General features: G+C 38.7%; 2 protein-coding genes across 3 annotated transcripts in view; one reads left to right on the forward strand and one right to left on the reverse strand.

Moving 5' to 3' along the window:
* The window catches only part of EIF2B3 (eukaryotic translation initiation factor 2B subunit gamma), a 150,382-nt gene that overhangs the window by 89,370 nt on the left and 35,190 nt on the right, over window positions 1-25,822 (forward strand). For both annotated transcript variants that reach the window (XM_081225806.1, XM_081225807.1), the window contains exon 6: window positions 11,453-11,542. In XM_081225806.1, coding sequence (XP_081081932.1) covers window positions 11,453-11,542 — 90 coding nt within the window. The remainder of the gene's footprint in view (window positions 1-11,452; window positions 11,543-25,822) is intronic.
* Window positions 3,856-4,405, reverse strand: LOC308612899 (small ribosomal subunit protein uS14-like). Its single transcript, XM_081225704.1, has one exon. The coding sequence runs from the start codon at window positions 4,191-4,193 to the stop codon at window positions 3,957-3,959; it is 237 nt and encodes a 78-aa protein (XP_081081830.1). The 5' UTR covers window positions 4,194-4,405; the 3' UTR covers window positions 3,856-3,956.

The following is a 25,822-nucleotide window of genomic DNA, read 5'->3' on the forward strand; positions in this document are numbered from 1 at the left end:
TCTGAAGGTCTTCAAAGAGAGAAGTTGTTTATGTTGTTGCACTGAACACTTCAAGATGGCTAAGTTGTCATAGGAGGCTTTTATCCTCTTTGGAATTGTTGCTTCTGGTTCTTATGAGTCATTGTTTCAAGTTTCAGATCTCCTGGCATCTGAATTCAGGAGGCATCCATGACATTTCCTTCACCTGTCAACATTTATATTTATGCAAAGAGAAGCGTATGTTAGAGTTAAGTTTCTTCTGTATTTTGAGTTTTTGTCCAATTGAATTTTCGTCATTCTGTTCCCATTCCTTGCTATTCTCCTGTCCCCAAGTTTGGACTCGGTTTGGTTTGGGAAAAGCCATTCTGTATAGCCATATAAACTATTAGGACATACTGAGTTTAGGTTAGTGGAGGCTTTCTTTCTTCACTAGGTTGTTGTGGACTGTCTCAGCATATATGCCAGTTCTCCCACTAGGCTAGAAATCCTTGCAGTCCCATTCATAGCAGCGCTGGAAGTCTAATAAGGTGTCCACATGAAGTGTCTAGATGAATTTCACTTTTTAAACATGCAGTTACCATAATCTGTTTCTTTACCTATCTGCCTTTTTCTACTCATTCTTCTAGGTAAGGAGCGTTGTACTATGAGCATGTCAGGGAATAGAACTCCCAGTTGGCCTTTGCTATAACTTATGCAATGAGCAGGATAAAAACAACTCAGTTTCTCCTGCACACATGATGATTCTGGGGAGGGAGTTTTGTCTCAATTCTATAGATTTGAAGGAAATGAGCATCTGAATCCCTTAAGATCTTTGGGGTTGGGCGTGGGGGTTAATAGATCTTATTAACTAAAGGAACTCAGACCTTTTTTTAGAGTTATTAAGAGATTTGGGCATTTAAATTCTTAAGTTTATTCTGCTAGGGAGAAAACGGGTATGATTTTAACCATAGTAATTACTTGGTTTTGGGGGTTTGGCTGGGGTTTTTTTTTCAGTGTTTATCTTCTCTTTAATGGGTATATTTCTTTCTTTCTGGGCTGCCTTTCTGAGCTGCTTTTTTATTCCCTAGCTCTGTAATTTTACATTGTTTTGTTTTGTACAATGTTGGTGGTACACATAGCTCTGTGTTCAGTTTTCTTTGAGTTAAAGCAAAGCTCTCAGAAAAATCTTGAGTCTTCAGTTCTGCATAATCCTGAGGACTAGTGTCCATGTGGCAGTCTTTCTTCCAGCTTCTCTGGAGATCTTAAAACTTTGTCCCTCACACACAGTACTTCGAGTTGTTAATATGAGGAGAAAACTTGGGTAAGTAAATATTGAAACGAACACAGGTACAGCTTGGTCTTTGAACTCCTTGACATTTAAAAGTAGTTTGCCCAAAACAGGCAGCTACTTCTTTGATAGCATTTCTTAACATCTGCTTAGAAACTTGGAAGCAGAATGATAAAGAGCTCCTCTAGGCTTGTCTTAGGTCAACACTTAGAACCCCATTCCTTAGCAAATTCCTTCTTGAATGGTACTAGTGGTTGATGAACTCCTAAATAGGGTATTCAGCAAGGGAACAAGTACAAAAGCAGGGATTTTTTTTTTTTTTTAATCTTTGTCTCTCTTAGTGAGTTCTTATATGTTTTTTTAAAATTTATTTATTTATTTTTTTAATTAGTTTCTGCTTTATAACAAAGTGAATCAGTCATACATATACATCTGTTCCCACATCCCTTCCCTCATGCATCTCCCTCCCTCCCACCCTCCCCATCCCACCCCTCCAGGCGGTCACAAAGCACCGAGCTGATCTCCCTGTGCTCTGCGGCTGCTTCCCACTATCTATCTACCTTACGTTTGGTAGTGTATATATGTCCATGCCTCTCTTTCGAAAAGCAGGGATTTTTTAAAAAATTACAGCCAGGCATTCTACCTTTCTTGCCTTGGATTTAGATGTGAGACTGGAACAGGGCTTCATCTATATAGAACTCCAGGATTATGTATGGAGAAAAGAAAGAAGTTGCTTGAGAGACCTTATGAGGTAATAGAAAAGCCTTAGAGTCACAAATACCTACATTTCAATCCCAGTTCTACTACTGTCTACCTCTGTGACCTAGGAAACTTACTTAACCTCTCTGAGTCTGTGTTTTCCTAATCTGTAAAAGGAAGATGGAGATGTTGTGAAGATGTGAAGGCACATTGCAAAATGCCTGGCACATAATAACTATTCAGCAGATGCTGGTTCCAGTCCTTCCTTCCCTTAAGTAACTAGAATCAATTAGAGTATTGGGTTAAAGTTAACACACAGGGAATTCCGTGGTGGTCCAGTGGTTAGAACTCGCCACTTTCACTTCAGGGACCTGGGTTCGATCCCTAGTTGGGGAACTGAGATCCCACAAGCTGCATGGCACAGCCAAAAAAAAAAAAGCTTACACATAGCAATATACTGAGAACAGATGTGAGTTGAGAGCATAGGAGAGTCCTGGGTTAATCAGTGTGCTGTAGTCTGAACCACAAGGATCATGTGCTATACATCTTGACTGACTCAAGAAGAAGTAGAAAACCTGAGTAAACCTAGAGCAATTAATGAAATCAACTTAGTAATTTAAAATCTTTCAACAAGGAAACGTCTTCGAGGCTTCAAAATGTAAGAATGGCTTCTTTAGTGAATTCTATCAGACAGTTAAAAAAGAAATAATACCAACTCTTCACAAAGTCTTCCAGAAAATGAAAGAAGGAATACTTCCCAACGTATTCTATGAGACCAGTATAACTCTTTGATACCAAAGCTAGATAAAGAAAACACAAGACCAATATCCTTTATGAATATAGGTGAAAAAATCTTCAAGAAAATATTAGCAAAATGAATCCAGCAACCATGCCTAAGTGAGATTTATCCTAAGGGTGCAAGATTGGTTTAATATCTGAAAAGCAATTAATATACTATGTTAATAGAATAAAAGATTAAAAACTACATGATTATCTCAATAGACACAGAAAAAAACATTTTTAAAAATGCACCACCCATTCATGATGAAACCTCTCAAGAAGGCTTCCCTGTTGGCCCAGTGGTTAAGAATCTGCCTGCCAGTGCAAGGAACATGGGTTCGAGCCCTGGTCTGGGAAGATCCCACATGCCGTGGAGCAACTCAGCCCATGTGCCACAACTACTGAGCCCACATGCCACAACTACTGAACCCCACACGCCTAGAGCCTGTGCTCTGCAACAAGAGAAGCCACTGCAATGAGAAGCCCATGCACTGCAACAAAGAGTAGCCCCCACTTGCCACAACTAGAGAAAGCCTGTGCGTAGCAATGAAGATCCAACGCAGCCAAAAATAAAATAAATTAGAAAAAAAAAAAAACTTTCAACAAACTAGGAATTGAGGGGAACTGCCTCAGACTGATAAAGGGTATCTACAAAAAACTTAGAGAATACAAAAAACTTAAATAATGTCATATTTAATAGTGAAGGACTGAATGTTTTCCCTTAAGATGGGAACAAAGCAAGAATGGCCTCTCTGGCTTTTTCTGTTTAACATTATAGCCAGTTCATTCAGGCAAGAAAAAGACATAAATGGCATTCAGATTGGAAAGGAAGAAGTACAACTACCTTTATCTGTAGACAGCATGATCCTATATGTAGAAAATCTTAAGGAATCCACAAAACTACTGGCATTAATAAGAGTTCAGCAAGGTTGTAGGATACAAGATCAATGTACAAAAGTCAATTATATTCCTATATACTGTCAATGGACAATAAAAATGAAGTTATAAGAAAACAATTCCATTTATAATAGCATCAAGATGAATAAAATACTTAGGAATAAATTTAATAGAAGATCAAGACATAATACTGAAAATTACAAAACCATGCTGAGAGAAGTAAAGTGTGGGGGTTTTTTTTTTGAAGTTTTAAATTTTTTATTTTATATACAAAGAGCTAGCATTGTTTCTGCATAAGGTAGATGTGCTGGATGACCCATTCAGGGAAGTTCACTTAGTCCAACTTAATGAAGCTGATGTCCTTCATGTACTGGAGGAAACACTGGCGGCACATATTGAGGCCATATTTCTGGATCGTACTGTGCCGGTTTGAGCAGATGCGGCAAGAGCGAGAACCCTGGCCAAATTTTTTTGGATGGCTCCAGTAGAGCTGCTGGTGAACCATCTTGCTTTCTCGGCTGCAGTGAGGCAAAAGGCAAGAGAAATAAAGTTTAAGTATATGGAAACACATTCCAGTGTTTCTGGATTGGAAGACTCAATATTGGGTTTTTTTTTTTAAGGTTAATATTTTTATTTTTTATTTTTTTATTGACGTATAGTTAATTTTAGTTTCAGGTGTACAGCACAGTAATTCAGTTATATATATGTAGTATAGTTCCCTGTGCTGTACAGTAGGTCCTTATTGGTTATCTATTTTATGTATAGCAGTGTGTATATGTTAATCCCAACTCAATATTGTTAAGATGGCATTTCTCCCCAAACTGATCTTTAGATTCAACACAAACCCATCAGAATCCCAGTAAAGTTTTTGTAGAAATTGACCAGTTGATCCTAAATGTTATGTGCAAATTCAGAGGACCCAGAATAACTAAAACACTTTTGAAAAAGAACAAAAAAGTTGAAGAACTCATACTTCTCCAATTCAAAACTTGCTATAAAGCTATAGTAATCAAGACAGTATGGTACTGGCATAAGGATAGACATACAGAGCAGTGGGACAGAATTGAGAGTGCAAAAATATACCCTTACATTTATGGTCAATTGAATTTCACCAGAGATGTCAAAGCAACTTAATGAGCAAAGGATAGTATTTTACACAAATGGTGCTGGGACAATTTGATATTCACATTCAAAAAAATTAATTTAGACCCTAACCTCTCTCCATACACAAAAATGAAAATGGATTACAGACCTAATATAAGAGCTAAAACTGTAAAAGTTTTAGAAAAAAATCTTTGTGAAATTGAGTTAGGGAAAGAATTCTTAGTTAAAACACCAATAACATAATTCATAAAAGAAGGATTGATAAATTTTATATCCTCAAAATTAAAGTCACCATTCAAACCTCAAAAGACACCATTAAGAAAATAAAAACATAAGGACTGTTAGAATTCAAGGAGATGATAAACAACCCAATTTCAAAATAAGCAAAAGATTTTAATGGACACTTCACCAAAGAAAATATACAGATGGCTAATAAGAATATAAAAAGATTCTCAATATTGTTAGTCACTAAAGAAATGTAGATTTAAACAACGAGATGCTATTTTACACCCACTAGAATGACTAATAATTTTTTAAAATATTTATTTATTTATTTTGGCTGCGCTGGGTCTTAGTTGCAGCATACAGATCTTCATTGAGGCATGTGGGATCTTTTAGTTGTGGCATGCAGACTCTTAGTTGCAGCACGTATGCAGATCTAGTTCCCCAACCAGGGATCGAACCTGGGCCCCCTGCACTGGGAGTGTGGAGTCTTACCCACTGGACCACCGGGGAAGTCCCTATAATAATTTTTTTAAAAACAGAAAAAGCAAATCTATAGAGATAGGAGGCAGATTAGTGATTGTCTGAAACTGAGAGTGAGGGGATTTATTGGTTGCAAACAGTCATGTCAGATTTTATTTAGGTGATAGAAATGTTCTATAACTGGATTGTGGTGATAGTTGTACAGCTCTGTAAATTTTCTAAAACTCGTTCAATTGTACACCTAAAACAGGTGAATTTTATGGTATATAAATTATACATCAATAAAGCTGTTTAAAAAAGACACTCCAACAAAGCAACCAGCCAAATTTAGAACATGGAGTGTTCTACAAGACAGGTAATCCGCTCTCTCTAATCATATGGCTTGTCAGGGGAATAAGGAAGGGGAACTTTTTTTTTTTTTTTTTTTTTGGCTGCGTTGGGTCTTAGTTGCTACACGCAGGCTTTCTCTAGTTGCGGCAAGCAGGGGCTACTCTTCGTTGTGCGTGGGCTTCTCATTGCGGTGGCTTCTCTTGTTGTGGAGCACAGGCTCTAGGCAAGCAGGCTCTAGAGCACAGGTTCAGTAGTTGTGGCTCACGGACTTAGTTGCTCCGTGGCATGTGGGATCTTCTCGGACCAGGACTCAAACCCATGTCCTCCGCATTGGCAGGCGGATTCTTAACCACTGTGCCACTAGGGAAGTCCCAGGAAGGGAAACTTTTTAAAAATGAAATTGCCAAATACATTGTGAGGCTTTGATTGAATCCTGATTCAGACAGACTAACTGTGAAAAGACAAATTTGAATTTGGATTGGATATTAGATGACATTATGAAGTCGTTGATAATTTTATTAGGTGTAATAATGACGTAGTGATTATATTTCAGAGTCCTTATCAGTTGGAACTGCATACTACACATACTGCAATATTCACAGTAAAATGACATTATGTCTGGAATATGCTTTAAAATACTATATTAGTTTGCTGTAACAAAGCGCCATAAACTGGGTGGCCTAGAACAACAGAAGTTTGTTGTCTTAACAGTTCTTGAGGCTAGAAATCTGAAATCAAGGTATTGGCAGGGTTGGTTCCTTCTGAGGTCTATGAGGGAGAATCTGTTCCACCCGTCTCTCCTAACTTCTGGTAACCTCAGGCATCCTTGGCTTATAGATAGCATTCTCCTCGTGTCTTTATATTGTCTTCACTCTAAGCATGTCTGTCTCTGTGTTCAGATTTCCCCTTTTTAAGGGTACTGTACTAGTCATACTGTATTAGGGGCACTCTAATGACCTAACCTTAACTTGATCATCTACAGACGTCATATTTCCAAATAAGGTCATATTCACAGGTACTATAGGTTAGGACTTCTACATCTTTTGGGGGGACACAATTTAACCCATAATAAATACTACAGCAAAAAATTTTTAAAGATTAGAAAATGTTGATAATTGTTGAAACTACTTGATGTGCACATGGGAATTTATTATGTTTTTCTCTTATTTTGTGTATGTTTGAAATTTTCCATGATAAAAATTTAAGAAATGTGTGTGTGAAAGCAGAGACTTAAATTGATATTTGTACACTCATGTTCATAGCAGCATTATTCACAATAACCAAAAAGTGGAAGCAACTCAAGTATCCATAGACAGATGAATTGATAAAGAAAATGTACATACATACAATGAATTTTTTTTTTTTTTTTGCGGTACGCGGGCCTCTCACTGTTGTGGCCTCTCCCGTTGCGGAGCACAGGCTCCAGACGTGCAGGCTCAGCGGCCATGGCTCACAGGCCCAGCCGCTCCGCGGCATATGGGATCTTCCCGGCCCGGGGCACGAACCCGTGTCCCCTGCATTGGCAGGCGGACTCTCAACCACTGCGCCACCAGGGAAGCCCCATACAATGAAATATTATCCAGAGTTCAAAAGGAAGGAAATTTTGACACATGCTCCAATATAGATAAATTGTAAAGACGTTATGTTAAGTGAAATAAGCCAGTCACAAGGACAAACAAATATTGTATGCTTCTTCGTATATGAGATTCCTAGGGTAGTCAGAATCATAAAGACATAAAGTAGAATGGTGGTTGCAAGGGGCTAGGAGGAAGAAGGGAATGGGGAGTTAGTATTTAATGGGTACAGAATTTCAACTGGGAAAGATGAAAAAGTGCTGGAGATGGATGTTGGTAACAGTTGCATTACAATGTGAATGTAGTTAATGCCACAGAACTGTACACTTGAAAATGGTTAAAATAGTAAATTATACAGACCAGCTAAGGACTTTTATGAAGATACTTTAAAAGCCATTGATCTTTGCAGTTAAACAGTAAATGCTTATCCTTGCATCTTTCCCAATATTTATTTCATGTATACATTCCTCATTTATTCTAAAATAATATTATTAATAATTGTTATAATTAATACCTATTGGTTTTGTTCCTTGCTTTAAAAATTGGTATTCCTGAGCTTCCCTGGTGGTGCAGTGGTTGAGAGTCCGCCTGCTGATGCAGGGGACACGGGTTCGTGCCCCGGTCCAGGAAGATCCCACATGCCGCAGAGCGGCTGGGCCCGTGAGCCGTGGCCGCTGAGCCTGCATGTCCGGAGCCTGTGCTCCGCAATGGGAGAGGCCACAACAGTGAGAGACCCACGTACCGCAAAAAAAAAAAAAAAAAAAAATTGGTATTCCTGTTTTTAAGATCATAAAAAGATGCTTGATTTCCCTTAAATTTTAAACATTACAAATTAAAATTCTAAAATATACAACTTACTATTTTTAAAATAGGTCTATAAAAATAATCCTAATGGCTTATATTGTCCTAGGTTTTCTAGACTTTTAAATTTTTGTCCATTATTTGTTCTGCTTTTCTAAGATCTTTTCTTCTCCACTCTCCTTTTTTTATAATAGACCTTTTTGAAAGCATTTTTAAAATTCTTTTTATGTTAGATGAAGAGAAGAAAAAGCTTCTTAGGAAGCTTTTCAAAGATCCTATAGACTTTGAAGATTAAAAATTTTATACCATTCCTCTGAGTTTTCATCACTGAAAGGATTCCCACAAATTTTTCATATATATATATATTATTTTTATTGTAATAAGCTTTTTCTATGGTTGGCAACTTGTTTTAAATTATTTTTTTGAACATAAAATTATAACTATTTCTAAATGTCTTATTTCCATTTACTGATTTCTTACTTTATTTTATACAAATCCAAAACATCTTCCTGGCCCAGAGCAATCAACCAGTTACCCAGATCTTGCCAGTGCCTCTTTGAGGTTTTTTGGTATTGTTTATTTTGTTTTCTTTTAAAATATCAATTCTTATTTCTAATACCATTTAAAACCAATTAATTGGGGGCTTCCCTGGTGGTGCAGTGGTTAAGAATCTGCCTGCCAGTGCAGGCGACATGAGTTCAAGCCCTGTTCCAGGAAGATCCCACATGCCTCGGAGCAACTAGGCCCGTGCGCCACAACTACTGAACCTGTGCTCTAGAGCCCGCGAGCCACAACTGCTGAGCCCACATGCCACAACTACTGAAGCCTGCACGCCTAGAGCCCATGCCCCACAACAAGAGAAGGCAACACAATGAGAAGCTCACGCACCGCAACGAAGAGTAGCCCCCACTCGCCACAACCAGAGAAAAGCCCGCGCATAGCAACAAAGACCCAACAAAGCCAAAAATAAAATAAATAAAATTTATTTAAAAAATAAATAAATAAATGGGAAAAAATAAAATAAGGAAACAACTTTTTTGGCAACTTAAATGGCATTGATCTCCCGGTCCCAAGATTCACATTCAATACAAATTTAATGCGAAAGAAAAAAAACCTCTGAATTGCCCGTCTCTGTTCCTTCATCATATTCCAGATTTGTAGCTAAATCTCTAGCTTTGATTATACCAGCTAAATTTTTGGAAATTTTTTTTAATGCAAGTACTTTCTGGTTTTACCTACTTTATGTGATGAGAGTAAAAAGCTGAAAAATAGTTTATAAACTGTGAAATGCTGTATGAATGTTAGTGCCATATGAGCTAGGGATTGGTAACAGTTTAGATGATTACTCAAACTTTTTTTTTTTTTTTTTTGCGGTACGCGGGCCTCTCACTGTTGTGGCCTCTCCCATTGCGGGGCACAGGCTCCGGACATGCAGGCTCAGCGGCCATGGCTCACGGGCCTAGCCGCTCCGCCACATGTGGGATCTTCCCAGACCAGGACACGAACCCGTGTCCCCTGCATCGGCAGGCGGACTCTCAACTACTGTGCCACCAGGGAAGCCCCAAACTTTTAAGTTATTCCTTTCCCGGGTATATGATACAAGTTGACTTCAGCTATAAATATGAGAGTAATATATCTACTTCATGAGGTAGTTTCAAGGACGAAATAATTTAAGTAGAGTATGTTGAATGATTCAAGGAATTTGTAAACCAAGGAACTGAACAGGAGAGTTCAACTTTCCAGATTGGTTAGATCAAGGGATAGAATTATCAGGGTGTGAACTTCAGATGAAACCCAGGCACCACAAGGCAAGTAGCCACATTCACATTTGCAAAATTCTATTTCCTGAAGAATTTCTTAGAACTCAATACTCTCAGGAAGTTAGAATTGGGATGTATCTTCTACTTTCTTCTTCATCCTCATTGTATACATTAATTGGCTTAGTGGGATTGTGTAGGTTATGGGTGTGAGATCCGAAATCTGACTCTTTTCTTGCTCTTTTGGAAGCATTTTGTTCCCCCTTCTTCCAAAAGAGTGCAAGCCCAGGGTGGTGTACCTTAATCTATTTGATAAATTACTTCTAGGGTATCTAGATCCCATGAGAATAATTTTCCTTAAGACTATGAGCCAGTCAAAGCAGAGTAACACAAGAGTAGAAGAAAGATGACAACCAGGCAGCTATGACTGGAATTGCCATTTTTCCACCCTACTCCTCCCCTCCTCTCCTTCAGCTATCTTTTATTTATTTTATTAAATAAAATGACCTTGAACATTATATTATAAGCATGACATTTCTTAAGGCTGAAACCAAAGATGGCAGACTAAATAGCAACTAGGGAAATGCCTTAATTTGACCTAATTTATTCATGTATTTGTCTATTCAACAACTATCTATTAAATATTTATTCTGTGTGAGGTACAACGCTAAGTGCTAACACTATAAAAATAAATCTCTCTCTGGGCTTCCCTGGTGGCGCAGTGGTTGAGGGTCCGCCTGCCGATGCAGGGGACGCGGGTTCGTGCCCCGGTCTGGGAGGATCCCACATGCCGCGGAGCGGCTGGGCCCGTGAGCCATGGCTGTTGAGCCTGTGCGTCCGGAGCCTGTGCTCCGCAACGGGAGAGGCCACAACAGTGAGAGGCCCATGTAACGCAAAAAAAAATAAAATAAAATAAGAAAGAAAAAATAAATCTCTGCCCTCAGGGAACTTTTATTAGTCTAGTGGGAAAGAGCATAAGCAAGTAAGCTGTTACTTTACTGTATGGTAAGTTATCTAGTAGAGGTGGGCACCAAGTGTTGTGGGAACACAAATTTGGGTTGTCAGGGAAGGTTTTCTAGAGGGAGTATACCTGAGGAGAGCCCTAATGAATAATTAAGAGTCGGGACTTAGAAAGTATTCATAGAATTTTACTTCATCTTCTATGAACATGGAGTAATACATGCCAAATACTAGAGGAAAGCATGGCTAAAGTATGGCCTGCAGGAAGTGGGGCAGTTAGAGTAGAAGCAGGAAAATGTTAGTTACAAGAATTGTGGGTAGGAATTTGTAGTAAAATAGAAGAATGACTTGTCAATGATTTGATGGCTCACAAATTTTCAATGTCTTTGGCAGCCTGAAGACCTCATAAAGTGTGAGATAGGGCTTATATAAAGAGAAAACCTTTTCTGTGGTAGGATCAGAGCCGATATCCACCTTCTTGGTCTTCCCAGAGTGGGGTGTAGGCAGCATGGCTCTCACCCTTATTAACTTTCTAATGCCTACTACCTAATAATAGGATAGAACTCATGTGACCCTCTTCTCTCTTATTCTTTTCGCAGGCACCCTAGAATACGTTTCCACACAGGCCTTGTGGACGCCCATCTCTACTGCTTGAAAAAATACGTTGTGGACTTCCTAATGGAAAATAAGTAAGAAGGAGGGGCATAGAGTCAAACCTACAGCACTTAAGCTACCTTATGACTTAATTAACAGTTTTAAACCTTGACAATAACCAGTTATATAAATAACACAGTTTGATATAGAAATGAATTCATGTTACAGCATACTGTTATTTCATCTGTACCAGAGTCTCCTGCTTGTATTTTGGGGACCTGTACTATGATGAACCAGTAATTTATTTTTATAAAACTAATAGTATCTTATGAAGCATCTCTCTGCAGTTTCAGGCTCTTCTTCCTTCCTTCTGCAAGGGTGAGCTCCTCAGCTCTGGTGCTATTTGTCTGCAAGCAAATGTCCTTTCCCTAGGCAATTATCCTATAGATGGGCCCTGTTAGCAAAGGGCCAGACACTTACCCAAGAGGAGGAAAGAAAGAAGAGCAAGTTTTCCTCCAATTTTGGAAAAGTCCTTCACATCGAATAAAGTTTCATGAATGCAGAGAAACAAAATTTGGTACTTTCCCTGATTTTGCTTTGATAACAGAACTGTGGGCCTTAAATACTTCCCAGAGACTGTGTCTGGCAGATCATAGGACGTGGATTTCCAGAGAGAAAACTTCCTTTTGTGGTTGATCTCAAGGATTTTTGATAGGAAATTCAACTAGAGTCCTCAGAGGAACAGGAAGGAAAAGATTTAATAACTGCATGGTTAAGAAGAGGAGCAGCTAGTCTTCCTTGATGGCTGCTGGATAAGTTTCTGCCTTGAATAGTACTGGTAGACTGGAAAGCAATCAGGCTGGTACCGCAGCAGCAAGTTCCCTCAGACCAGCTGGGGAAGGGAGTCTGAGAACCTGAGTTTAAGTGCTAAGCATGCACTTAAAGTCAGGAATATTAAGGGGATATATACAGGAATATTAAGGGGAAGAGGAATTGTTCCTCCATGCCCAGTATAATATTTCTTGCAGCATCCTAACCCTCACCTGCCTACAACACCTGCTAAACCACTACAGAAAGGCCCATGTAGAGCCAATGGTGAAACAAATTATCTGGACTCCTAGAAAGCTTTCCCAGGGATTATTGTTTCTCTGTTTTTTCCACCAGGACAGTATTGCCCTGCTCCCCTCTGATTTATTATTCTGTTTTTCATTCAATCAACACATATTTATTAAGCACCTGTTAGGAGGCAGGCATTGTGCTAGATCAGCTGTGGGATCCATGGTGAATAAGCAGACATGGACCCTGCCCTCATGGAACTTACAGCCTTAGCTCCACAGTGGATTGTAGAGACTTTGCTTTTTAAATAGCAAGGAAATTGCTACCAGGATTAGAGTGATCCAGGACCCGTTTTCCACATACCAGTGTAGGCTATCCATACTATAAAAATGAAGTTAACTCTTTGCCATTAAAGGTTTATTATTTATTTATTTATTTTGTATTTATTTGGTTGCTCTGGGTCTTAGTTTCAGCTCATGGGCTCCTTAGTTGCAGCTCACCCACTCCTTAGTTGTGGCAGGAAGGCTCCTTAGTTGTGGCACGTGAACTCTTAGTTGCGGCATGCATGTGGGATCTAGTTCCCTGACCAGGGATGGAACCCGGGCCCCCTGCATTGGGAGCGCAGAGTCTTAGCCACTGCGCCACCAGGGAAGTCCCTAAAGGGTTTATTTTTTATGCCCAAATGAAAATGAAGTCCTGTGAAATAGGTCCTGCCCTTGACATGCTGAGAGGGGATACAATAGTGGTAGAGATCATGACTTTTTAAAAAATTATTTTCCTATGGAAAATTTCACACAAATACAAAAGTAGAGAAAGTGATGTAATGAACTCCCATGTATCCATCACACAGCTTCAATAGTCACCAATTCATGGCCAATCTTTTTTTATATTTGCTACCGCCAATCTTGCTAGTGTCACACCGGATTATTTTAAAGCAAGTCATTATGATATAATTTCGTCTGTAATTATTTCAGTTGTAATTATATATAAATATTTCAGTATATATCCCTAAAACATAAACAAATACCTCAATATTACTATCACACTTCAAAAAAAAAATCTAACAGTACTTCCTTAACACTACCAAATGGGATTGTAGCTTTTGGTGTCTGGCTATGCAGACTGTTTTGCAACAAAGCTAGCCTCATCCTGGCTGCTGTAGCTCATTTGGCCACCACCAGTTAGCAGCTCCCACACCTGACAAGTGTAGTACAGTGGTGTTCCTTGAGGACAAGCCTAAATTTGGTGATTCTGTGGCTCCAGCCCAGAAGCTCTGCCAAATGGGGCTTTCCCAGAGCTTGCTGTGATAAAGAATTATACAGAGCCTCAGCTCCACTACCTCCCCATCTCAAGGTCTGTTAAAGAGACCCTCATCTCTTGTTCGCCCCATCTACCCTTTACCTCTTCGAGTTGTTGGGGTTAAAGGCATTATATTGAAAATTGGTAAATTTCAATATAGAATTAGGAAAAGTATAAAGGCACAGCAGGACAAATTAGAATGGTACTTGAGGGAGGTTCTTTATTCCTGGCTGGAATAGTGGAGGTTATGTCTCAAAGCTTTGAGAGATGGGATTGAACAGGTTGGTGGGAGCAGTGTGTACAAGGCCTTAACAGCTGAGCAGGGAGTTACAGGTCTTTAAACAGAATAGTCCCATATGGAATGAGCAACGATTCAACCTGGCAGGGGAACATAGACTATTCCGAATGGGAAAGAGACTCTTTCAAGGTAAGTAAGAGGCATTTATAGTAATCTGACTATGAGGACTCCTTTAGGGATGGAAAGGAAAAAGTAAACCTAGGAGACATAGCTTCAAGGAAGGACTGCTTTAGCAATCCTTTGTTTCACCTATGAAAATTAACATTCTGCCCTGTATATTTTTCTAGTTGTCTACATGTTAATGTCTTCCACCCAAATTCCTTGACACTAGATACCTACCTGGATTGGTAAGGCATTCAGTATATGCTTGGTGAATGGAAGGAAAGGAGATGTGGTGACAGTTTAGACAGCAGAAGTAATTTTGTACATCAATAGTTAGAGAAGAGACGAGTATTTCTGCAGTTGACGTAGAAAAGCTATAGGGAAAGCTGTGGAGAAAAGAAAACTTATACTGTCTTTGACAAGAGAAGTTTAGTAAGTGAGCTTTGTGACCCTGGACAGGTGTCTACCTTTCTGTACCCCACTTTCCTCATCTGGGACACATTGTACCTGACACATGGTGGTTGTGAAAAATACTTGTAAAGAGCTTAGAGCAGTAGTTGGTGCATAGTAAGAACTTTTAATTGATCACCTACTGTGTTGCTAGATGCTAAAGATAAAAAGATGGAGTTTCTGCCTTCAAGTTGCTCACAGTTTAGAGAGAGAGGGACAGGTTAAATTATTACAATAAAATGTGCTAAGTAGTATGAGAGTATAGTAGAGTTGCATAATAGTATACTAGAAGCACAAGGGAATTTGGGGGGAATGATGGAAGTACTCTATATCTTGATTTGCAGTAGTGATTACAGTAGTATACATTTGACAAAACTCATTGAACTGTATGTTTAAAGTAGGTACATTTTATTATATGTAAGTTAAATTTACCAAAAAAATTGATTTTAAGAGTTTAAAAAATGAATTGGACTTACCACAATTTTTTAAAATTCAAAGCAACAGGGGCTTCCCTGGTGGCACAGTGGTTGAGAGTCCACCTGCCGATACAGGGGACACGGGTTCGTGCCCCGGTCTGGGAAGATCCCACGTACTGCGGAGCGGCTAGGCCCGTGAGCCATGGCCACTGAGCCTGTGCGTCCGGAGCCTGTGCTCCACAACGGGAGAGGCCACAACAGGGAGAGGCCCGCGTACCGCAAAAAAAAAAAAAAAAAAAATTCAAAGCAACAGACATTTAATATATACCTAAATATATTCTAACTGCTGTGTTGGGGGCTGAGGATACCAAGATGAATACAAAGTCTTATAGGCCATTGTCTCTGTAACCTTGAGAAAATTACATTATGAAACAAGAGGAAAAAAAAAAAAAAAATCCAGAGATCCCCAGGCTTAATAAATGGGAAAAGGGCACCTCAGGCAGCAGGAGTGTCATGACGGCTGGAAGATGTTCCAGCAGCAGTGGGAGGGAGGGAGGGATTGAATGGTTTTTGAGCTGAACTAACATCAGTGGTTCAGATTAACTTTAGTGGCAAAATCCATCACTAAAACTGGGCAGAAATTAATAAGGTAATGTATCTCAATATTGATTTTTAGCTAACAGTCCATCATTTCTCAACTGGCTTAATATAGCATTCTCCTTGGTAGTCTTCTGCCTCCAGGCTCTCCCCTTTTAATCCATCCTCCACAAAACTACCAGAGGACTTTCTAAATTGCAAATCTGACTGCATCATTATTTGGTGACTAGCATTACCACGTCCCAACATTTACCAGTTGAAGTAATGCATGGGCCCAGGAGTAGTGCCTGGGGTAATAAGGATGAAGCAGGAGTTTCCTAAGGGATGCCACTGTTTGGCTTGGATGCTGATATCTTTTGCTGAATGTCTGCTAGTCTACATGTGCATTAAGGCACTTAGCTTCATCAGTATGTGATCTTAGAACTAACTCAAGCTTTCTAAGTATCAAATAAATCTTAGAAGCCATTTAAAAAAGAGGATTGGTAAGTTTGACTAATAACAAGTTTTTAAATTCTGTATTGTGGGGGGAAAACAAAACCGAATAAACATAGTGTAAAAGTAAACAACAAAAGTGGGGGGAGGGGATATTTGCAATACCAGGATAGCCCAAACACTAGTTTCCTCACATTACAAAGAGCACTTTAAAATCAATAAGGAAGAGACTAATGACTCGAGAGAAAAATGGGTAAAAGTTATAGGTAGTTGGTTCATAGAAAAAGCTAGTACACATATGAAAAGATGCCTACTCTTATAAATAAAAATGCATGTTAAACAGTTTTAGAATACTGTCTTTATTGTATGGCAAAGGTTTTTAAATTTTGTGATGAAGCTAGTAAAGCTGTGGGGAAATTTTCTTACACTGTTTTACATAAACTTTTTGTAGGGTAGTTGATGATACCTATCAAAACTTAAAATTATATACTGTTTGACTAAGCACTTCCTCCCCGAAGAATCTATCCCACAGAAATATTTACTTAAGAGTATGGAAATATTCATTGCAAAATGTTCTTTGCAACATCCTTCATAACAGGGAAAAGTTATAACAATTTAAACAGGGTAATTAATTATATTATTGTGCAACTGTTAAAAAGAATGAAGTATAACTCTGTGTGGTGATAAAGGAAAGATTTCCAAGATATATTTACTAAAAAAAGCAAGTTGCAGTATTAGCGTGTATTTTCAGTGTAATCTATTTTTTGTTTTAAAGAAATAAGAAGATATACATATATATGCTTTAGAAGGTCTTTTTATCCATTTCTGAATGCAGTATGACAGATGGATGTTCCAAAGACTGTCTTGAAAATTTTAATTCAAAAATGTCTTGGATTGGGCTTCCCTGGTGGTGCAGTGGTTGGGAGTCCACCTGCCGATGCAGGGGACGTGGGTTCGTGCCCCAGTCTGGGAAGATCCCACATGCCGCGGAGCAGCTGGACCCGTGAGCCATGGCCGCTGAGCCTGTGCGTCCGGAGCCTGTGCTCCGCAACGGGAGAGGCCAAAACAGTGAGAGGCCCGCGTACCGCAAAAAAAAAAAAAAAAAAAAAAAATGTCTTGGATTTTATGTCCAGAGCCAGAGCAGAGCTTAGACTGAGTATTGTCACTGTGATGCTCTTGATGCTGAGTGGTGAGCTAAAAGTTTCTCCTCTTTTACAGTGTTATCTGATCTAAGCCTAAGGAAGCTGGCCTCTTAGGAACTTTTTGTTTGGCTTAGCAGGAGTTGCTCCAAAAGGAGAGTAGTCCTGTAGAGAACTGAAGCAATATGCTGGCTCTCTGAGCTGAAGCCCGGAGAGACAGGCAGTTCATACCAGAATTAGTCCTGGTTTCCTTTACCACAGAAACCCAGAAAACATTGTCTTTCTCTCCCTTTTCCTAACCTGCTAGACCTGCTAGCTGTTTAAGAGACCTAGAGGAAATTAATCTTCTTAAAAGGAAGAATTAAAGCTGAATACTTCCTTCCTGTTCAGAAAAACCCAAAGTTATAATTAACCTCTTGTAGTGTTTGAACCCAATCCATCTGTGTAGGACATACAGTCTTAGGGTTTGGCCTTCAGAGCACCAACCATGTACCAGATACTATTCTGGGTACTTTTCACACTTCATTCAGTCCTTAAAATAGTTCTCTCATTTAGGTATTATCTTCATATTTATAGAAGAGGGAAATGAGGCTTAAAGTCATTTGCTCAATGTCATACAGTCAGCACCCCGACAAAATCAGCCACTGTTGGTGAATTGATTGCTAGCAACATCTACCACGTATCTCAGATGTCTCTGTGTTACAGACACACACACTTACACACATACCTGGGGGGATAAGAGAGTAGTCACAGCTTCCTAGTCTTAGCTACACAGGGATGCAGAGGAGTACAGATGGGCCCCACAAACTAAAGTCAGGAATTGGGGATAGGCAACCATGTTACAAGGTCAGAATCAGGGTGGTAATTAAAGCCACACGCAAGATGACATTATAGACTGGCTAGAAACCCGTGAGTCGGCGTAGGAAAGCAGAGAAAAGAAACAGAGATGAGAGACCATGGGAGATAGGCAGGAACCAAGGTTCAGTTCAAGCATCCATGACTTAGCTCTACTTGGTTTCTTGTCCTTAGATGTCCTAGAGATTGCATGAAGTATCCTTTACTTAAATAACAGAACAAAATTAAGCTAAGAATTGGTGGTTTACATAACCTTCTAACCAGAGCTATTATGTGGTAGCTGTGTACTGACATCTGAAGATGTAGATGCTACCAAGATTAAACTAGGGTAGTCTCCTCTGGACTTCTTGGTTACACTCATTTTGATCTCTGGGAGTTCTGGAAATAACTTGCTGCTGAAAAAGGGACAAAGGCCTAGCAACACATTGTATTGACTTATAGTTAACTTAAATATAAGCCCCCCAGCTGAGCCTTGCCTAAGCTATCATAGGCGACCATGGGCCAGATTATGGTAGGAAAGATAACCTTTTTAAAGAAGACTTTTAAACTAGCATAATATTTATAATTAAAGCACTCCTAGGAAGAAGAATCATATGGAACCAGAAAGTCTAAAGCCAGAAGAAAAGATGTATTTAGTTTGGTGAGGATTTAAAAATAATTTCCCTATAAGTATAATGCTTAACTGGTATGCTTGCCTTCTTTCTTCCTTCTCTGACAAGTTCTTAAATATCCATTAAAGCTTACCTAGATATTACTCCTTTAGGAAGTTTTTTCTCAATTTTTTTTCCCTTCACCCCCTTAGAATACCTTGCTCTGTGCTACCATAGTATTCTGTGCTTATCTCCATTAGGCATGAGATCATTCTCTCTTCTGATCTTGTATAATCTTCAATTATTACATGCATCCTATTAAACTGAATTTGCATGTCTGTTTTTTCTACTTTTTTGAACCCCTTGAGGACAAAAACCAACTCTGATTCATCTTGTGACACACAGTAGATGCTCAGTAAATATAAAGGCAGCCAAACCATCAACTTCATATGAAGGCATGGATTTACCTGTTTTGTTTCACTGTCATATCCCCACTGTCTAGAATATGCCTGGCACATTTTGGGTACTCAGTGAATAAATTCAAATGAATAAAATGTTAGTTGAATTGCTGTAAGCCTAAGCAGTCTCTCCAGCCTGTAGGATATGAACCTGTTTTTCTTTCTCAAGACATATGCACCAACACTGAAAATTTATTCTTATAGAAGCTTTTAGTATTTTTGTTAAAAAGGGGAAAAGGATATCACAGAATACTGTATACCAAATACTTGATTCTAAAGTCAGTACCTTTTAATCTAAAACAATTCCCTGTTTACTCTTCCAGATTATATCTGTTTTCTTTGAAGGAAAAAAAAAAACTGAAAATAAAGCATAGGGTTAACGCAGCAATCACCTTTTCTTCCCAATTACAGCTCTGCTGAGAGAAGAGGCAAGAAAACCCAAGCCCTTAGTATTCTCCTCTGCAGACTTGAGTTCCAGGCCCTATAAAAGTAGGTTTTCTGTTCTACCTCTTTGCTAACTAATATTTTGAAAGACTGACTTGAAATGGAAGACATTTAGAGAATTTTAAGTCTCTTTTGATTTGCTTACAAAGACAGAAAAGCCAGAATGCAAAAGTAGCTAAATTTTTCCATTTGCCGTGGACATAATTTTTAGACTTCCCCTGAAAACTTAAAGCCACGAGGAGGACCTGATCACAGATCAAGGCAAAATGCTAAAAATAACAGATTTAAGCAGAATTAAACTAAAACATGTGTTTTTTCAAACGTTGGATTTTTAATGTTAGTAATATTAATAATACAGAAACGTATTTAGAGTTCATTACATTTCCAAATCAGGAAAGCTCTGCTTCCTATCTCCAAAAATCCGAAGGAAAAATTATTGCCAGCTGTCTGGCCTAGAGGGATTACACTCAATCATGCACACAGTCACTCATTCGTTTATTCAAATAACTATTTATTTAGCACTGACTAAATGTTTACTGGTAGAGAGACAGTAAGCAGAAAATTTTAAATCCTGTAGAAAGTGCTGTGGTTGCAGAAAACATGGGATACTAGTTAATATAGTATAGTGGAGAGAGTCATAGGCTTTGAGATAGATGTGGAGTAAGTTTCCACTCTCCCAGTTATAAAAGCTGTGTTAACCTTAAGCAAGATAACTAACCTTTCTAAGCCTTGATTTCCTCACTTATAAAATGAGGACCATAATACCTACCATGAGGATTGCTGTAAGAATTTGAGATATGTGTATTAATTTCCTAGCATGGAACTCGCAATTGATATGGATTCAAAAACAATACATACAGACCTACTAGAGAATGGACTTGAGGATACGGGGAGGGGGAAGGGTAAGCTGGGACAAAGTGAGAGAGTGGCATGGACATGTATACACTACCAAATGTAAAATAGATAGCTAGTGGGAAGCAGCCGCATAGCACAGGGAGATCAGCTTGGTGCTTTGTGACCACCTAGAGGGGTGGGATAGGGAGGGTGGGAGGGAGGGAGATGCAAGAGGGAAGGGATATGGGAACATATGTATATATATAACTGATTCACTTTGTTATAAAGCAGAAACTGACACACCATTGTAAAGCAATTATATTCTAATAAAGATGTTAAAAAAATACATATAATTGTCTTTGCTCTGAGAGTACGGAAACCTACAAGTGTTATGAAAGCCTTCCAAGGAGAGATGATATTTGAGAGCAGTCTTATGGCTCCATAAATTTTCACAAAGTTAACACTCCCTTGTAACTACTATTCAAGTCAAAAAATAGAACATTACCCAGTTTCCAGACGCTCCCTTCAAGCAACTATCCCCCCAACACACAAAAGTAACCACTATCTTTTTTTTTTTTTTTTTTTTTGCGGTACACGGGCCTCTCACTGTTGTGGCCTCTCCTGCTGCGGAGCACAGGCTCCGGACGCGCAGGCCCAGTGGCCACGGCTCACGGGCCCAGCCGCTCCGCGGCATGTGGGATCTTCCCGGACCGGGGCACGAGCCCGCGTCCCCTGCATCGGCAGGCGGACTCTCAACCACTGCGCCACCAGGGAAGCCCAGTAACCACTATCTTGAGCATTAAATAAATTTAAGAAGATAAGACCAGATTTATACTTTAGAAAAATCACTGTGCCTGCAACACAGAGGGTGGACTGAAGGAAAAAGAGACATGTTCAGATTGTGCTTTAGAAAGGGTGTTCTGTCTGTAATATAAAGGATAGATTTCAAGAGGTAAGACTGGAGGAAGAGAAACCAATTAAAAGCAGCTGAATGAATCCAGGCAAATGACAGTGGCTTATACTAGGCAGTAGCGGTAGAGGTGGAGAGTTGACAGTTTTGAAAGATTTGGCGGATAAAAATCAGCAGTGTTTGGTGACTGGCTGTATATGAGGAGTGGAGGAAGGAGGAGGAGTCAAGATGATTACCACATATCTGGCTTGGGTGACTAAATGAATCTCCATATCACTAAGCAAGGTAATCAGTGTTTGGGGTTGGGGCGGGAAGTATGTTTGGGAGAAAGATGATGGGTTCAGTTTTAGACATTGTGTTTAAGGTACCTATGGGTCATCTAAATGGTGGCAGAGTCCATCAGGCAGTTGAAAATGTGAGACTAAACTAAAGAAGAGAGGTCTTGGCTATGGGTCTACATTTGGGAATGAGCTGCAAAGAAGCCACCAAGTGATCTATCTCAGGGAGACGAATAGCATGAGAAAAATACAGGCAAAAAGAACAATCCTGAGAAACACCAGGTATTTCAGGGGAAACAGAGAAAGAGGTATCAGAAATAGGAACAGATCAAGAGAGTGATGCCACAGAAAGTAAGGGAAGAATGGCCTATGACTGTGGAATTTGGAAGATTAAAAAAATATTTTTAAAATACTACCCATAATTCTACTACTGTGAGATAATTGTGAACATTTTAGTGTATTTCTTTCCATCATTTTATTTATTTTTATATATACATATACACACTTCAAATTGTGCTGTAGAAATAACTGCTTTCTGCTTTCTTTTTTTTTTTTGAATTTTTGAATTTTATTTTTTTATACAGCAGGTTCTTATTACTTATCCATTTTATACATATTAGTGTATACATGTAAATCCCAGTCTCTCAATTCATCACACCACCATCCCCACCCCCACGAGTCACTTTCCTCTCTTGGTGTCCATACGTTTGTTCTCTACATCTGTGTCTCTTATTTCTGCCCTGCAAACTGGTTCATCTGTACCATTTTTCTAGGTTCCACATATCTGCATTAATATACGATATTTGTTTTTCTCTTTCTGACTTACTTCACTCTGTATGACAGTCTCTAGATCCATCCATGTCTCTACAAATGACCCAATTTCGTTCCTTTTTATGGCTGAGTAATATTCCATTGTATATATGTACCACATCTTCTTTATCCATTCATCTGTCGATCGACATTTAGGTTGCTTCCATGACCTGGCTATTGTAAATAGTGCTGCAGTGAACACTGGGGTGCATGTGTCTTTGAATTACGGTTTTCTCAGGGTATATGCCCAGTGGTGGGATTGCTGGGTTATATGGTAATTCTATTTTTCTTTTTTAAGGGACCTCCATACGGTTCTCCATAGTGTCTGTATCAATTTACATTCCCACCAACAGTGCAAGAGGGTTCCCTTTTCTCCACACCCTCTCTGGCATTTGTTGTTTGTAGATTTTCTGATGATGCCCATTCTAACTGGTGTGAGGTGATACCTCACTGCAGTTTTGATTTGCATTTCTCTAAAAATTAGTGATGTTGAGCAGCTTTTCATGTGCTTCTTGGCTATCTGTATGTCTTCTTTAGAGAAATGTCTATGTAGGTCTTCCGCCCAGTTTTTGATTGGGTTGTTTGTTTTTTTAATATTGAGCTGCATGAGCTGTTTATGTATTTCGGATATTAATCCTTTGTCCATTGATTCGTTTGCAAATACTTTCTCCCATTCTGAAGGTTGTCTTTTCGTCTTGTTTATGGTTTCCTTTGCTGTGCAAAAGCTTTTAAGACTCATTAGGTCCCATTTGTTTATTTTTGTTTTTATTTCCATTACTCTATGAGGTGGATCAAAAAAGATCTTGCTGTGATTTATGTCAAAGAGTGTTCTTCCTATGTTTTCTTCTAAGAGTTTTATGGTGTCCGGTCTTACATTTAGGTCTCTAATCCATTTTGAGTTTATTTTTGTGTATGGTGTTAAGGAGTGTTCTAATTTCATTCTTTTACATGTAGCTGTCCAGTTTTCCCAGCACCACTTATTGAAGAGACTGTCTTTTCTCCATTGTATATCCTTGCCTCCTTTGTCATAGATTAGTTGACCATAGGTGCATGGGTTTATCTCTGGGCTTTCTATCCTATTCCATTGATCTATATTTCTGTTTTTGTGCCAGTACCATATTGTCTTGATTACTGTAGCTTTGTAGTATACTCTGAAGTCAGGGAGTCTGATGCCTCCAGCTCTTTTTTTCCTTCAAGACTGCTTTGGCTGTTTGGGGTTTTTTGTGTCTCCATACAGATTTTAAGATTTTTTTGTTCCAGTTCTGTAAAAAATGCCATTGGTAATTTGATAGGGATTGCATTGAATCTGTAGATTGCTTTGGGTAGTATAGTCATTTTCACAATATTGATTCTTCCAATCCAAGAACATGGTATATCTCTCCATCTGTTGGTATCACCTTTAATTTCTTTCATCAGTGTCTTATAGTTTTATACACACAGGTCTTTTGTCTCCCTAGGTAGGTTTATTCCTAGGTATTTTATTCTTTTTGTTGCAGTGGTAAATGGAAATGTTTCCTCAATTTCTCTTTCAGTTTTTTCATCATTAGTGTATAGGAATTCAAGAGACTTCTGTGCATTAATTTTGTATCCTGCGACTTTACCAAATGCATTGATTAGCTCTAGTACTTTTCTGGTGGCACCTTTAGGATTCTCTATGTATACTGTCATGTCATCTGCAAACAGTGACAGGTTTACTTCTTTTCCAATTTGTATTCCTTTTAGTTCTTTTCCTTCTCTGTTTGCTGTGCCTAGGATTTCCAAAACTATGTTGAATAATAGTGGCGAGAGTGGACATTCTTGTCTTGTTCCTGATCTTAGAGGAAATGTTTTAAGTTTTTCACCATTGAGAATGATGTTTGCTGTGGGTTTGTCATATACGGCCTTTATTATGTTGAGGTAGGTTCCCTCTATGCCCACTTTCTGGAGAGTTTTTATCATAAATCGGTGTTGAATTTTGTTAAAAGCTTTTTCTGCATCTATTGAGATGATCATATAGTTTTTCTTCTTCAATTTGTTTATATGGTGTATCACACTGATTGATTTGTGTATATTGAAGAATCCTTGCATCCCTGGGATAAATCCCACTTGATCATGGTGTATGATCCTTTTAAAGCAATGTTGGATTCTGTTTGCTAGAATTTTGTTGAGGATTTTTGCATCTATATTCATCAGTGATATTGGTCTGTAATTTTCTTTTTTTTGTAGTATTTTTGTCTGGTTTTGGTATCAGAGTGATGGTGGCCTCATAGAATGAGTTTGGGAGTGTTCCTTCCTCTGCAGTTTTTTGGAAGAGTTTGAGAAGGATTGGTGTTAGCTCTTCTCTAAATGTTTGATAGAATTCACCTGTGAAGCATTCTGGTCCTGGACTTTCGTTTGTTGGAAGATTTTTAATCACAGTTTCAATTTCACTAATTGTGATTGGTGTGTTCGTATTTTCTATTTCTTCCCGATTCAGTCTTGGAAGGTTATACCTTTCTAAGAATTTGTCCATTTCTTCCAGGTTGTCCATTTTATTGGCATATAGTTGCTTGTAGTAGCCTCTTAGGATGCTTTGTATTTCTGCAGTGTCTGTTGTAACTTCTCCTTTTTCATTTCTAATTTTATTGATCTGAGTCCTCTCCCTCTTTTTCTTGATGAGTCTGGCTAATGGTTTATCAATTTTGTTTATCTTCTCAAAGAAACAGCTTTTAGTTTTATTGATCTTTGCTATTGTTTCCTACATTTCTTTTTCATTTATTTCTGCTCTGATCTTTATGATTTCTTGCCTTCTACTAACTTTGGGTTTTGTTTGTTCTTCTTTCTCTGGTTCCTTTAGGTGTAAGGTTAGATTGTTTATTTGAGATCTTTCTTGTTTCTTGAGGTAGGATTGCATTGCTATAAACTTCCCTCTTAGAACTGCTTTTGCTGCATCCCATAGGTTCTGGATCGTCATGTTTTCGTTGTCATTTGTCTCTAGGTATTTTTTGATTTCCTCTTTGATTTCTTCAGTGATCTCTTGGTTATTTAGTAACGTATTGGTTAGCCTCCATGTGTTTGTGTTTTTTATGTTTTTTTCCGTGTAATTCATTTCTAATCTCATAGCATTGTGGTCAGAAAAGATGCTTGATATGATTTCAATTTTCTTAAATTTACTGAGGCTTGATTTGTGACCCAAGATGTGATCTATCCTGGAGAATGTTCCATGCGCACTTGAGAAAAAAGTGTAATCTGCTGTTTTTGGATGGAATGTCCTATAAATATCAACTAAATCTATCTGGTCTCTTGTGTCATTTAAAGCTTGTGTTTCCGTACTAATTTTCTGTCTGGATGATCTGTCCATTGGTGTAAGCGAGGTGTTCAAGTCCCCCACTATTACTGTGTTACTGTTGATTTCCTCTTTCATAGCTGTTAGCATTTGCCTTATGTAT

The sequence above is a fragment of the Mesoplodon bidens genome (assembly GCF_964165515.1).
Source record: "Mesoplodon bidens genome assembly, chromosome: 2".
Taxonomy (NCBI): Eukaryota; Metazoa; Chordata; class Mammalia; order Artiodactyla; family Ziphiidae; genus Mesoplodon; species Mesoplodon bidens.

What these genes read in the sequence shown, in the direction of transcription:
- LOC308612899 (XM_081225704.1), bottom strand. Translation starts at nt 4,193, where the DNA reads ATGTGTTTCCATATACTTAAACTTTATTTCTCTTGCCTTTTGCCTCAC.